This window comes from Echinococcus granulosus, assembly GCF_000524195.1.
Source record: "Echinococcus granulosus chromosome Unknown EG_S00006, whole genome shotgun sequence".
Lineage (NCBI taxonomy): Eukaryota > Metazoa > Platyhelminthes > Cestoda > Cyclophyllidea > Taeniidae > Echinococcus > Echinococcus granulosus.
This window is the reverse complement of record NW_020170386.1, coordinates 1,046,436-1,060,016: the sequence shown is the minus strand read 5'-3', so window position 1 is coordinate 1,060,016 and position 13,581 is coordinate 1,046,436. Positions and strand designations below refer to the sequence as shown.

At 42.4% G+C, this 13,581-nt stretch overlaps 2 protein-coding genes across 2 annotated transcripts; both read right to left on the bottom strand. All coding sequences in view use genetic code 11, as the record gives it.

The window, feature by feature from the left end:
* Positions 1–2,745: 2,745 nt before the first annotated feature.
* On the bottom strand, positions 2,746–8,752 carry EGR_01618 (ATP-dependent DNA helicase Q1; the record flags this gene model as incomplete). Its single annotated transcript, XM_024490867.1, has 8 exons — positions 2,746–3,146; positions 4,111–4,486; positions 5,508–5,656; positions 5,779–5,860; positions 6,953–7,294; positions 8,078–8,307; positions 8,374–8,691; positions 8,734–8,752. The coding sequence occupies 8 exons, from the start codon at positions 8,750–8,752 to the stop codon at positions 2,746–2,748; spliced, it is 1,917 nt and encodes a 638-aa protein (XP_024354732.1).
* Positions 8,753–11,752: 3,000 nt separating this feature from the next.
* EGR_01617 (hypothetical protein) lies at positions 11,753–12,493 on the bottom strand (the record flags this gene model as incomplete). Its single annotated transcript, XM_024490866.1, has 1 exon — positions 11,753–12,493. The coding sequence occupies one exon, from the start codon at positions 12,491–12,493 to the stop codon at positions 11,753–11,755; it is 741 nt and encodes a 246-aa protein (XP_024354731.1).
* Between the last annotated feature and the right edge of the window lie 1,088 nt (positions 12,494–13,581).

Here is a 13,581-nt window from a genome sequence, read left to right as displayed (position 1 = left end):
TAACTCGTAGTCTTCCTATCCCAGGCACCGTTTAAATGGATCCGGGTCAATGCCCCAACGAGAATAGCAACTGGTTGACAACGTCTATCAGCTTACTCATGAACTGAGGTCAAACAGTTGTAGTGGTGCATAATGAGTGGATTCATTTTTCTAAAATATAATTAATCTTAGGGAAAACTGGTACAAATGAGACGTCTCAAAACCTTTTGACTTGGTTTCCAATGTAAGCCTAACCCATCATAAGATTCCCACGGAATTCACTCACTTTTTTAATTAAATACGGCTTCCTACCATGTGTTGGTGTCATTAAGCCCGTGATTGTACAATTATTACACGCAAAAGGTTCCAGCAGCTAACTGTTTGGTTGTAAAAACTGAGAAAATGTACGCTAAATTTTCTGGCCTATTTATATACTGGAATAAATCTTTAAACACAGTCAAGGCTAATTGAAATGAAGCTTTACTTCTCAAAGAATGCGCACCTCAATAAACTGCATCAGTACCAAACCCAGGAGACCGATCATTTACATAGATTATACTGTTCTATCCACTGTAGCCGTTGATATTTCAATCAGTGTCATAAAAATGGTCGAGTTTACATCGATTTTGACGGTCATGGTGATTAGGCGCCCACGAAAAGGTTTTAACGAGGGCACAGGTGTGCCCGTGGTGAACATCTCATCCAATTGAATTTTGCTCCAAGGAGCCAATGGAAAAAAATTGCCGAACAGTGTCACTCATCCGCACCTGCACACTTGTTCGAATAGATCAGCAATACTGTGCAGTGTTGCAGCTTGATTCCGCTCGGCTCAGTTCTCACCTGCAGGTGGACCGCGTCTCTTAACGTCGATTTGCACTAACGGCCTTCAAGGACGAAACATATCCCCTCCACTTCTCCCATTTGTTCACTGATGAAAGACGTATCTTGTAAGCTTACTGCCATTTGTTTACTGACAGAAGAAATAGCCTGCCTGAAAAAAAACCTTGGTCGACTTAGTTGTTACCTCGGAGTTCCGAATGTTTTGTGTGCCTGAAGTTGCCCTGTAAACTAACTAATCGAAATTTTTAAACGGGTCGCATATCTTAATAGCTTTTACAAAATCTTCAACCTCTATTTTTTGTAAAAACTGTCCATTCGTAAAGCAACAAAGAATAGTGAATAAATAAAGGGTACACTGAAGTTAAGTGGAGTGGCATACTACTAACATTTATTTCATTCCATAAATGTTAGTATCTCTGGATTCCCCTTTTCAATGATGATTTCTTAAGGCAACATATCGATTGTAAAGTATAAGCTGGCCTCTAACTGAATGTGCAGAATTTGTATGGAATTCAGGATGAGTGAACTTTACCAAGTGTTTTGCATAAATTTGGTAACCAGGACCGGTAGTTCCCGTTTCTTAGTAAATCTAGCCCTATTGCGAAAGGAATAGCTCATCATGACTCTTAATATATAAATACTCACAAATTGGATAAGGATTGTTAACTTTACCGCTGCTAGTATGTCTTGAAGTTATGTACTTAATGAGTCAGTACTTGAAGCAATTCGGGGCTTGATTTTTTCCTTAATTCTCCTCACCTACGACCACCATTTTGCAGAATTGCAGCGGCGTCAAGGGATACTATCCAACACAACGTTTGATGGGTTTGTAAGCATGATAAAAGTTGACCCCTTTCTTTCCACTCCTTATCCAGGAATTCACTGATTACAATTCGCTTGCATAATCCGCAAGAATTTTGGCATTTTCCTTGACATTTGGCTGCAACATGTGTCTTTGGATTTATGCACATGGTTTTAAAGCTTCGAAGTAAGACACCGGTACCTGGTGAGCTTTAGAAGTAATTATATTCCTGTTTGGGAATAATTTCCGAGTGCTAACAATTCTGTGAGCTGCAAGCAGACGTGGTTTTCAACTTACAAAGGCCTCAGGACATAGTTGTAAAACTCACCAAGGTTATAGACTGGAAAATCGGCAAAGTGTTCGATATTCAGCAAGCTAAGAGTAGCCTAATGGCCGAACAATATTTTACGAGACTATACCAGCACTTGGAATGGGTTTTGAACATGGATTCCTGTTAAATTGAAAGACACGACATTCCACAGGCCACAGTAGCGGTGGTGGTAAAAATGGATGGGGCAGAGTGAATCGTCAACTTTCCTGAACGCATTTCCCAAGTCATATAAACAAAGCTACAAAAGTAAACCTTTTAGCAGTAGAGGGCAACGCCCCGATTTCAGAGAATGAATGGCGTCAAAAATGCTCGCTCCAACTTTCAGTTTTAATCCTAAAAATCGACTTGGGCCTATCAGACTACATGCTGAAGCTTACACAATTTACACGACCATACCTAAAATTATCAAAAGCAAGTAAGCTAACAACGCTGTCATGAATTAGAAGGCAGAACGGCAAATACAATAACTCACAGCAAAGATCACCTATCTGTTCAAAAAATTCAAAACCACATAGGAATAAAATGCAACCTAACAGTTCAAACGAAAAATACCACACGACGACTGCGCTATCATTCTCATCTTTAATATCCATTGGAAGTACCGCAAAAGCCACAAAGCTACTAGGTCAGACTAACGACCAACTTGCATTCGCCAGAGCAAATGCGTGTTATCACACTCAGGATTACTGGTGGTAAAATACCACAAGCGTTATTTCGAAGAGACCTTTTATCGCTCAAATGAAGAGGAAATGAGTGGCAAAAGGCTTTCGATCACACACGCGTATGCGGAGAGTCAATCAGAGTCAGGACCAATGGTGGCGGGAGCAGAGCGCTTTCGACACGGCCTCGGCGCCTCTTTATGGGTCCAAATGTTAACAGGGAGGTGGATCTTTGCAGACGGTGGGGAGGAGGCAGCAGCGGGGACGACATAGGCGATGGTCGAATAGGGTGTGAAGTGGAAATCCAGTGTGACTACCCCGTGGCAGAGGCACCAAGCCACCAGGTACTCACAGACACAAGTCTGCTGCCTACGGCTCAGGCGGATCGTCAGTGCCTTAGCTAGTGCGTCAGCCACACCCGCGTCCTTCACCAGCAGGTCCACCAACTTGGCACCCGTTAGGCGCTGCAACTTAAGCCGCTTATCCTCGAGGATCTCCCGCATCCGATTGATAACGCCGGTCGCATCAATTTCACCTTGATCCACAAAAGAAACTTTCAGACAAGGTATGGAAAAGAGTACATCTTGCCGCCTACTTAGCAACAGCCCTAGTTCTTGATTATTTTAATAAATCTTAGCCAAAAATGAAGAATATTATAACGTAATTAGCATTCTCATAGGATGTTTGGTTCTAGAATACAACCAATAGGAATTAGTAGCCAAAATCACGGAATAGCACTAACGCTAAAACGATGTGAGACATTTCAATGATTGCTTCTATACAATGCATTCTAATGTCCTCCACTTTGCCGACTAAATCGCAAGTTGTGCCCAAACAACACCTGGGGAGTGCTTTCTATGCATATTATTTTTCCTGAGCGGTGATGTTACTGTTGTCATCACTTCTACAATTATGCAAAACACCTGGTTAAGGCACGATAGCAGAGAGGGTCAGGTACTGATTCAAGTCCATGGAACCTATGCAGTGTGTAGGGCAGGTGTCAGTGGGAGCTTACAAGTTATCAAAATCGAGTAGACCATGACGCAGAACAAGCATTCCTCTTAGGCATTGGTTTATGAAAGATGGCCTTCAGATACGTGCGCAAATACTTAATGCTTTAATGTGATGCATTCTGAAACCGGTTGGATCATAGGCTTCATCTCATCGGATGGTTTTGATGATCAGACTGCCACATATGTCATTCTGGAAATTTGTTAAACCACATATCAGAACCTACGCTCACATTAGCAGCAATGATCGTGATTTATCAAACATCTACAACAGCTAGTAACTAAGTAGGCAAGCGAACGTTTCGTAGCCCCTAATAAGCACAATTAAAGAATTGAGCTTTTAGGTTAGTTCGGAGCATACGTTTCCAAAATAAGTAAAATATAGCAACCTATTCAGTGTGTAGTTTAGTACTAGTTTCTTTAAAGCACCGAACAGAGAAAAAAATAAAGCTGGTGAAAGCTTGTTGAAAATGAAGGCACAAGACCTACAGGCAGTAGAGGAAGTGGGGGGAGGGGAGTTAGAACAGATGTCACAGGGCGAGAGTTCGCAGTGGTCGGCGCACCAATCGGTATCGCCAAGGGCCTCGCAGATGAGGCGGCGTCTGCAGCGCTGTGTCTCCACGACGTAGGCAGTCATCTGAAGAAGTTTGCGCAGGCCCGTCTGCTCGGCAAAGACCATAGTGCCTAGACGAAAGAGATCTGCTAGGCGCCACAGTAGTACCACTCGACTAAGTGCACCGTCGCGTCCTGCACGACCCGACTCCTGGTAGTAGTTCTCCACGCTCTTGCTCGGCGACAAGTGCAGCACGAAACGTACGTCTGGCTTGTTAATTCCCATTCCAAAGGCCACTGTCGCCACCATCACCTATAATGCAAGTAACCGCAACTCAAAGCAAATTCTAATTGGAGTTTGGTTAACTTCCACAAGACTGCATAACCAAATGCTCAAAGAATAATTAAAAGTCATTGGCAAGGAAGTGTTTAATAGCTCACAACGATCTTTCACATATCTGCATGATAGTTGGGCTGAAAACAATTAAAAAGAGTAGATAATATGGGGGCATTCCAGAAGAATTTTATAAAGACAAGAGTGATCAAAAGCCATCAAAAGCTGCTCTTTTGAGCCACATAATCACACACTTTCAAAAGAATATAGCAATTGATAAAGTGCCACGCGATTGCGCAACGAAAACCTTTTCACACAAAATAAGTCACCTCCATAGAAGAACATAGAGGCCAATGAGTTGCAGGCAACATATTTTACATGAAGAAATCCACAGATTAAACACCGTTCTCGTTCCACGAAGCTGCTGTAGAATTTGCCGCACATTGCGTTTTAGGAATGGGGAAAAAGTGATAAAATATCACTGCAATGGGAAGAAGGGGGTAAGCTTAATGATAGGAAATGAATGGGATAAGTAGGTCAAACTTCGCATGTCAATGAAGTAGGGGATAAGGCAGTAAGCTTCCTTTGTACAATTTTTTTGGATAACTACCTGTTTTAAAAAGAATGCAACGACTTGCGACTTTAGTAAGGGAAGTCAAAAGGAGCCGCTAAGACCGAATTTACGTTGAGAAATGATTCTTATTTGTGTTAATAAAGCTGATTACGAAATTCATTCAAAGATATGGATTCCGGTAATATTTTTTAATAAATAGACTGAGAAATGGTAGTCTAATACTTCGGAGTAGACAGAACGAATGCGCATATAAATATTACAAAAGTTTTAATTCAAACTGACTTCAAAATATTATATCAAATCTATCGCTTACGCCAGTTTTGGATCTTTAAGAAAATAAATGGTGGGCAATATCTCTATTTAATTGTTCAATTGATATGATCCCGAAAAAAAAAGAATGTGGGATGATTAAAGAAATAAACCGACCTGAATTTCTCCATCTAGCCAGGCCACGTGGTCGCGCTCGCGTTGAGATGGGTCAACATTAGCGTGGTAAAATGCGGCAGTGATGCCCTCCTTGTTGAGAAAGGTCGAGAGACTTTCCGTGTCCTTCTGGGACAGACAGTATATAATACCTACACAGCACGTTAGGAGAGAAAAAAAGCTGAAACATTGACAGCACCTTAGCGTGGGAGCCGTGTGGAAAAACAGGTAAAATGAATAGTGAGATTTGAGTAGGCGTTATAAAAACACATACCTGAAAGTCCCGAAAATTCAGAATTTAGTAGTTCGCAGATAGTACCATAGGAAGAGGTAACAGGACCAGATTGAAACTGCACCTAGAGCATACAACTAACGTCAATAAGGAAATTTCTGATCGGGGCTGCTAAAAGGGCTATTCACTGATAGTCTGACAGGATTAGATTGGACGTGTACATGAACTGAGCGGTGTCCAAGCCTGGAACAAAGTGTAGGCACCATTTATGAACTCGCAACAGGCCAGAGGTGGCAAAATGCATCAGCATATGGGGTTGATGGCCGAATCAGTAATGATCTACCTCTAAATGAGGTTAGAACCAGATCAAACAAATGAAATAAACAAACTGCAGGGGATGCCTGAGGGAATTCCAGGCTCAAGCGAATATCAAGGGTTAAGAAGGCAATAGGGCAAGACTAGTAATATCAAAATCCCAAAATAATGTTCTGGAAAGCATCATTCTTTACTTCAAAATTAAAACATGGTAAACTTTATGACGTGAAACCATGAGAGGAATTATGATTTAAGTAAAAACAATATTTTGGAATATTTACCTAACGGTTAAATGGGTTTAAAAGGACTACTTCATACACAAAATTAGAAAGTGCGTCAAATTTAGAGCAAAGTTAACTTACAAAACGTGGAATTGTTTAATTTCGCAACTGTCTCAGTAAAAACATGGCTAATAGTCTTTCTTAAGGTTCGCATATAAAATAACAAACGGTGCAAACGCCTTGACTGGACAAAGGCTACATAGCTTTGGCACGGAATGACCTCAAGGCCAGAGTAATCAAACATCAGCAAAAAGGTGTGATTTGGCAAGCCATGTGCTCTGAAATGGTAAGTGGTTTAGGTTAAATATTCGCTACACAAGGAGTAATATGCGACAGTCCGATGTACCTCATTGCACCCCTGACGACAGACGATCGTGCTACCTGTGCTTTGCGAGGTCGGTTGGTTAAAAATAATTTAGTAGAGGAACAAACTGAGACAGTTTCAATCAACAAACGTAGAAAGGAGGGAGGGAAGTCAGACCGGCTGTGGAAAGGTTCACATTTCTAGCAATCGCTGTTCCGTCTTTAGGGTTACCTAACTTGGGATACTGCAACTACATGAATGCAAATAAATCACGAGCCAAAGTGAGAAAACAGAAGGTGACGATGGAGAGACTTACTTCGTAACGTAAATTGGGTCGATTGCAGGAGGACCGAAGGACGAGACAGCGGTGTTGCTGGAGGCCGAGCATCTTCTGGACGTCAAGGATGACCTCAGCAGAGGCAGTGGCGGTGAGACCAAGGATAGGCACGCGCGGAAACTGGGAGCGGAGGACGTGGAGAAATTTATAGTCGGGCCGGAAGTCGTGGCCCCATTGGCTCACGCAGTGGACCTCGTCAACTGCAATCCGCGCCAGGCTACCCCGTGTGTACGCCTTCTCCAGTCGGTACATCAGGCGTTTCGACTTGCTCAATTTTTCCGGGGTCAAAAAGAGAACTCGCAGACCGCTTCCTACCGAGGACTAGAAGGTCAATCAAATAGTAGACAGTGGTGCCTCCGAATCGAGGTGTAGCTGCGATTTCTCAGCGCTTTAACAGGCCATAGTAACTCTACAAGTTATCACCAAATAAAAGATGCCAAAGATTACGCTAGGATTGGTCCTTGCATCTTAAAGCTGTGGTGTTTATTGAAAATTTAAATACTGCCGTAATCACAAAGGCAACCCGCATAAAAGATATGCTCACAAGAGGCTTTTGAAAATCACGGTAAGTCTTCCTTTAATAAGACAGCCATAATCATCCGCAACGACTCAACTAAACAACACATTCTCAAAAGGTATTTCATACAAGCTTCACGCATAAGAGGTATGAACTTCGTTAGTGTTTACCATTACCAGCGATCACCGTGATATTGTTTATTACAAACCCCTTTTGGCTTACCAAAATATCAGCACCACCGCCTTATCATAACATAGTAGGGTTATACTGTGAATATAAACTTTAAGTCAAATTGAATATAGCGTGTACATCAAGTATGATCCGAAAGTTCTGAGCTCATCTCATACAGCACTATACTTTTTGACTGAAGTTCCCGTTTCGGATAGCACTCTGGCTTGATAATAAAGTAATCACGGAAACCGGTAAAAAGGTCTTACGGAAATCATTTTAAAGCTGTTTTGACAAATCGGAAAGTCAAAGTGAATTGTGAGAAAATGTAAAAAAAAATTGGTCAGGACGGATTATGAATATTTACAAACACCTACATTGATAATACAAACTAGTAAATATTAAGCCTTTTGAGCCACCTTGTCCTTTTCCTCTCCACCGATGACGTGCAGTACTTTCTGCTGCTCTATTGGAGATGACAAAGCATCGAGGATGGCCACGGAACCCTCAGGAATGCCCAGTCTCCGCAAGCCAATTGCCTGGTCGGTCATCAGGGAAACGAGCGGACTGATTACCAGCGTAAACTTACCCATGTACTCAGGAATTCCCAAGAAGGACGGCAACTGGTAGACTAAACTTTTGCCCGCGCCTAGAAAGCTTTAGTCCGAAGCGGTAACGATTATTGCTACTTAAATATATATAGTATGCGGTTTACCAGTTGGCATGACGAGGATCACATCTCGGTTGTCTAGGTAGGCGTTTATGGCAAGCAGTTGAAGAGGACGAAATTCGGGAATGCGGAAGATTTCGCGTCGAATACGTTCAAGCTCAGAGGTCCAAGGAAATATCCTCTGGTCACAGTATTCAGCAAATAAGTCGGAAGTCCTAGTAGAGTTTAACCTAGCGAGGGAGAGCCGGTACACCACCTGCTCATACTCCGTCTGTAGTACCTCGCGCTGATGCACGAGAGCCTCTATCCTCCTGTTCAAAGCTGACAACTCCGATTTTAGTCGTGACTCCTCATTCATAAGATCTACCGTTCAAGGTCAGTATTACGAGAGAATGTTATGCTCACCCATTAAACTTCTCTCCATAGTGCTCTAGAAACCTGAAACACGAAAGAGACAATGAAGGCAAGTGCCTCGACAACTACAGGGTTTTAAGCTGTCTGCTGCGACCCTTGCCTTAAAGGATTAGGGAACGGAACTTAAAAGAATTATGCGCAACTTGATCGACGCCCACTACGGCAAAATTATGCTGCGTAAAAGACACCAGCCGCATTACCTGGCGCACGGACTGAAAATAGCGACTAGTCACCTTGGCATTAATGCAACACTAGGCTGGCAGTAGCTCTGAGGCATTTGGCTATCTGACTAGAAACCGGCTACGATATCAACAGACAAAAGCACATCCTGACACAAGTCTCAGCACAGCATTAAATCCGAAAATGCAAATGACAGCTGATTCGGACAAATGTTCATGTTCAGTATTGAATTATAAGTCGCAGTTCGGCTAATGCCTCCAGGAGGCCTATAAAGACAACTTCAGTGTCAGACAACAACCATATGAGCACTACCCGAAGCGAGCACTTCACAAAAACGAGTATAGGTTCAATTCTATATTGTAATAAATAGAAACACAGAAATACATGAATGCTTATACATATGCCCAAAAAATTCACGGTTCCAGTTCCCTCAAAACTCGCATAAGCTGTTTTTTGGTGGGCTTGACATGACGCATTCTTCTGAAATGGAAGTACTTAGAGTTTAATTACCACCTTAACTTATTGTAGAGAAAAGCGGATGTGGTTAAAAATAATGAGTTCTTGCAGTACAGCGCCTATTGTAGCTTTGCATCACCAAGCCGCGTTGCCGGATATGAGGTACCTAATTAGTACATATAAGGATTCTACTCAAAGTTAAAGCCAAAAATTATAAAAACAGATGGCAAGGTTAAATTAAAAAACAGCACACCTAATGCTTCTTTTCGATAAATTCACAGGTAGATAAAAGCTCAAACTCGAGGAGTACCTTCGTTTTCTGTGTCGCTTGGAAGATTTAACTTTTCGGTGCTCTTTATTTTCATTATTCGCAAACCTAAAAACAACAGCAACGATAAAACTAGATATCAATACAAGACAACTTCAAAACACACGTTTATGGCAACGATGTCAACACGCATAAAAAAGGGGACTAGTAAGCCACTTCAATTCATATGCTGGAAAACACCAATTAGAGGGTAGCAGAAAACAGTATAGCATCGGGAAAAAGTATGCGAAATAGAAAAATCGAAAGTTCTTGCAAAAAAACCCACATTTGAGATGTCGATGGATCATGGGGTGAGATTTCGGCTCTATCTGCTGAAGACATCTCGGAGGCCTCCTCCACAGGGTGAAATAGAGAAATAGGGGGTGTCAAGTCCGCAATAGAGATATCTGACACCTCGCATGGCATCGAAACCGATCTCGTCATAGTTTCACATTTTTTGAGCTAATTACAGCATCAAAGAAGTTAACAACTCGGATTAACGAGTATTTCTGGGTGCAACATACCAAACTAAAAGCTGATCAGGCACGATAAAATATAGTAAACACCACCGTTCATTTTATGAGACCCATTTACACCATAAGAGTAAATATCATAACCAATTAGATAAGCTGAAGTAAGCAGGTGTAAGATAAACATATGAGACTACAAACCAAGACTGTGACTAAATACCACAATCTCACGGAAAGCTATGAAGTGATGATCGTGCTTCCAAACAAATTCATTCAGAAAGAGTGAAAGCTACCTCATCGAAGCCTGAGTGGTACTAGGCGGAAGTCTACAGCACAAGCGTAATATGGTGCAAATATTTCAGGAAAAAAAGCATCGTTCAGACGCACATGCTGGTTAAGTTTCTCATTCATATTACTAATGAAGCGAAGGAGCGAATTATGACGCGCCTTGAGGCTACGCATCTCAATTTTCAATCGTCTTATATCCTCTTCCGATGCCATTCCTACGCGGGAAGATAAGAGTAAAACCATAGGTTCAACTCGCGTCAAAACATTACATTATCAGAGGAAACGCCAAAAGGAGCATTGCCAAAAAGGACAGTTTAAATCCTGCCCATACATAATATTGACAGGTAGATTGTATGAAGACGACACTAAAAAAGCCCAAATACAAGTATACCGGATATGACAGTACAACCCAATTCCCACTAAGACGTTGATAAGCTAAACATGACTTTTACGACAAACAAAACGTGGAACAAGCTATTAGAGAGGCCAATCTAGGAAGTTATGACGATGAATTAAGTGCAGTATTCGTATTTACAAAGAAAATAACAAACCAGACATAGGAAAACTAAAACGGATTGCACAAATCAGCCAGGTTTCAGCAGCCGAGATTGTGAATTAGGCGCTCTACTATTACACATTCATACAAAGCCTACGCCTCGCAATACGGATACAAATACAACTTTAGAAGTGTAATGAATTCGGCAAAACTATACGACGTCCAGCTTTTTAGGATTTATACATTACAAAGACAATGCACGGTAGAGCAAATAACTACTATTACCTAACCCAAACTACTCTAGCATTGTAGTGTACCTACCCTTCCACCACAAAGCTACATAAAATCCACACAAGGCAAGGCAGCGTGCAGTACTAATTGAAAAGTTTAGTTCTGTTGTGCCTTGAGAAGTAACTTTACATGACAGCTAGGGACTGCGGACTAAGCAGAATGGTAAAAAAAAACAAACGCGATAGCAAATCATACTTGGCTTTTGTTTAAAGTTGGGATGTTTTAAGCATTTTGAGTAATATGAACATACCGTAACACCCAGAAACAACATCGCTAACTCAAGAAAGTATTCGTACATGGCCCATGTCAAACGACACTAACAACACCTTAAAAGTACGTTTGATGTTTATTGTAATACTTATATTGTTTTAATCGTCCTTTCAGAGAAGAGTCGGGGCTACGAATCAAAAATTGTGACAGTCGACGTCCTTCAAGCCTAAGAGCGAGTTGGTCGTCGCGTCGCCTAGCTTCTCAACCAAGGCTGGAGGTCGGACTCCATGTCTAAACTGCACCGTTATCCAATTAGCGACCTTGTTTAGCACGTTCCGCCAGGTGTCGAAGGTTCGTAGAGTACTCTTCGTCGTTCTTGCCAGCTTTTTGGAAACGGAGGAAGAAGTCTCTAGCAAGGGTTTGTTCTTCCCCATCGATGACGAGTTGAGCCAACGTATCGCAACATTGATCAATGTCATTATCGTGGGTGATGCCGGCGTCGACTGTGGCCAAAAATAGATCATTGGGGAGAATGCTACGAATTAGGGGTATTCTTTGGGACCGAGAATAAAGGAAGAGGTTGAATTTAGCAGTTTTGAGACAGTCTTCGAAGTTCACGTCATTTCCAAAAGAAGGGAGGTCACTCGGAAATATGGTGCATACTATAACGTTACCTGTTTCTGCTGGAGTCTGTCTGTGGGACAGTGCATCCGTATTACCATGCCCTTTTCCTTTTCGGTATTGGACTGTAAAATCATATTGCTGCAGCTCTTCGTACCAGGGTGCGAAGGAACGATAGAACTCCTTCGTTGTTTTTAACCTGGCGGAAAGAACAAATCGCAATCTAATCGGACTACTGAAGGCCTTCACTAAAGACGCATAACTAGGTGACTGGGATTTAAGTCTAGGGCGTGTTCTCGCATACAGACCCACGGTCTGTACACCAATGGGTGTTCCTCCGTTCAAGATGCTCATAGGTCGTGAATTGGGAGTGCCTTCCGACATCTTCCTTCCAAACACCGACGAATCAGTCAACAATGTTCCAGCGTACATACTGCGCCCAAAAGAAGGCGTAGGAGAAGCTTTTAATATCGCACGCAAACACTTCCGGCTGTCTTATGTTAGGCTGAAGAAATATTATGACCGACACCGCCGGACGAGGGTCTACCGAGAAGGAGACAGTGAAAATTTGCAGACCGGTTTCCTCACCTGGAACACACCGAAAGTTCCATCACCCATGGAACAAATACCAAGTTCGGGTGGTGAAAGTGCTTTCACCTACAAACTACCTCGTCCGCAATGCAAAACTACGCACATGGCCGGTAACCGTTCATCACAACATGATGAGACCTTACAAAGGGCCACCACCGGTTGAATATGAGGATGAGATTTATGCCCCGACCGAAGACAGGAAACATCCAGTTGGGAACTTCGAGAGGAGCTCATAGTTGGTAGCACTGGGGACAGTACTAAAAGGACTAGGGGGCTATATAATACTTATACTGTTTTATTGTTCCTTTCAGAGAGGAGGCGGGGGTACGAATAGAACCTCGTCACAGAGTCGACGTTTGCAAGCCTGAGAGCGGTTACGGATTCTAATCCCCCTAAACTCTGTATTGGTTTTCCACATTCACTTGTCTTAATAAATATGGTGAAATCAAACCAACCTCATTGTTACAAGGGTACGAGAAACGGGGAAGACGGGACTTACGGGCCCCGTCCTACATCATATCTCGATTTTGTTGAAAGCCACATTTTGTCCTGGACATTGTACCTTCGCCAGACAGACTGGTATGCGGACCATGCCAGTAGTCTTAGGCACTTCCGTATGTTGAATATGTGCACATGCTGCCCAGGTATTGTGTAGCGTCCCAGGACCCCCTGAAGACGAAAGAAGACAAAATACTCGGGCAGAATACATATTCAGCGCAGAGAAGGTGTCTGGGCTGTTGGCATGGCCCAAAAGGCCAGCCCACCCAGCGAGGTACAAGGAGACTAATTCAAAGTACAAAAGTGGCGCCTCACCAGAACCAAGGGATAAACCACTATCGTATTACAATTGGGGTCTTTGTTCGTTTACAGGAAAGTATCAGGGCGCTGCAAAAATTGAGAATTATAATGAAAGCGTTTCGTAACATACA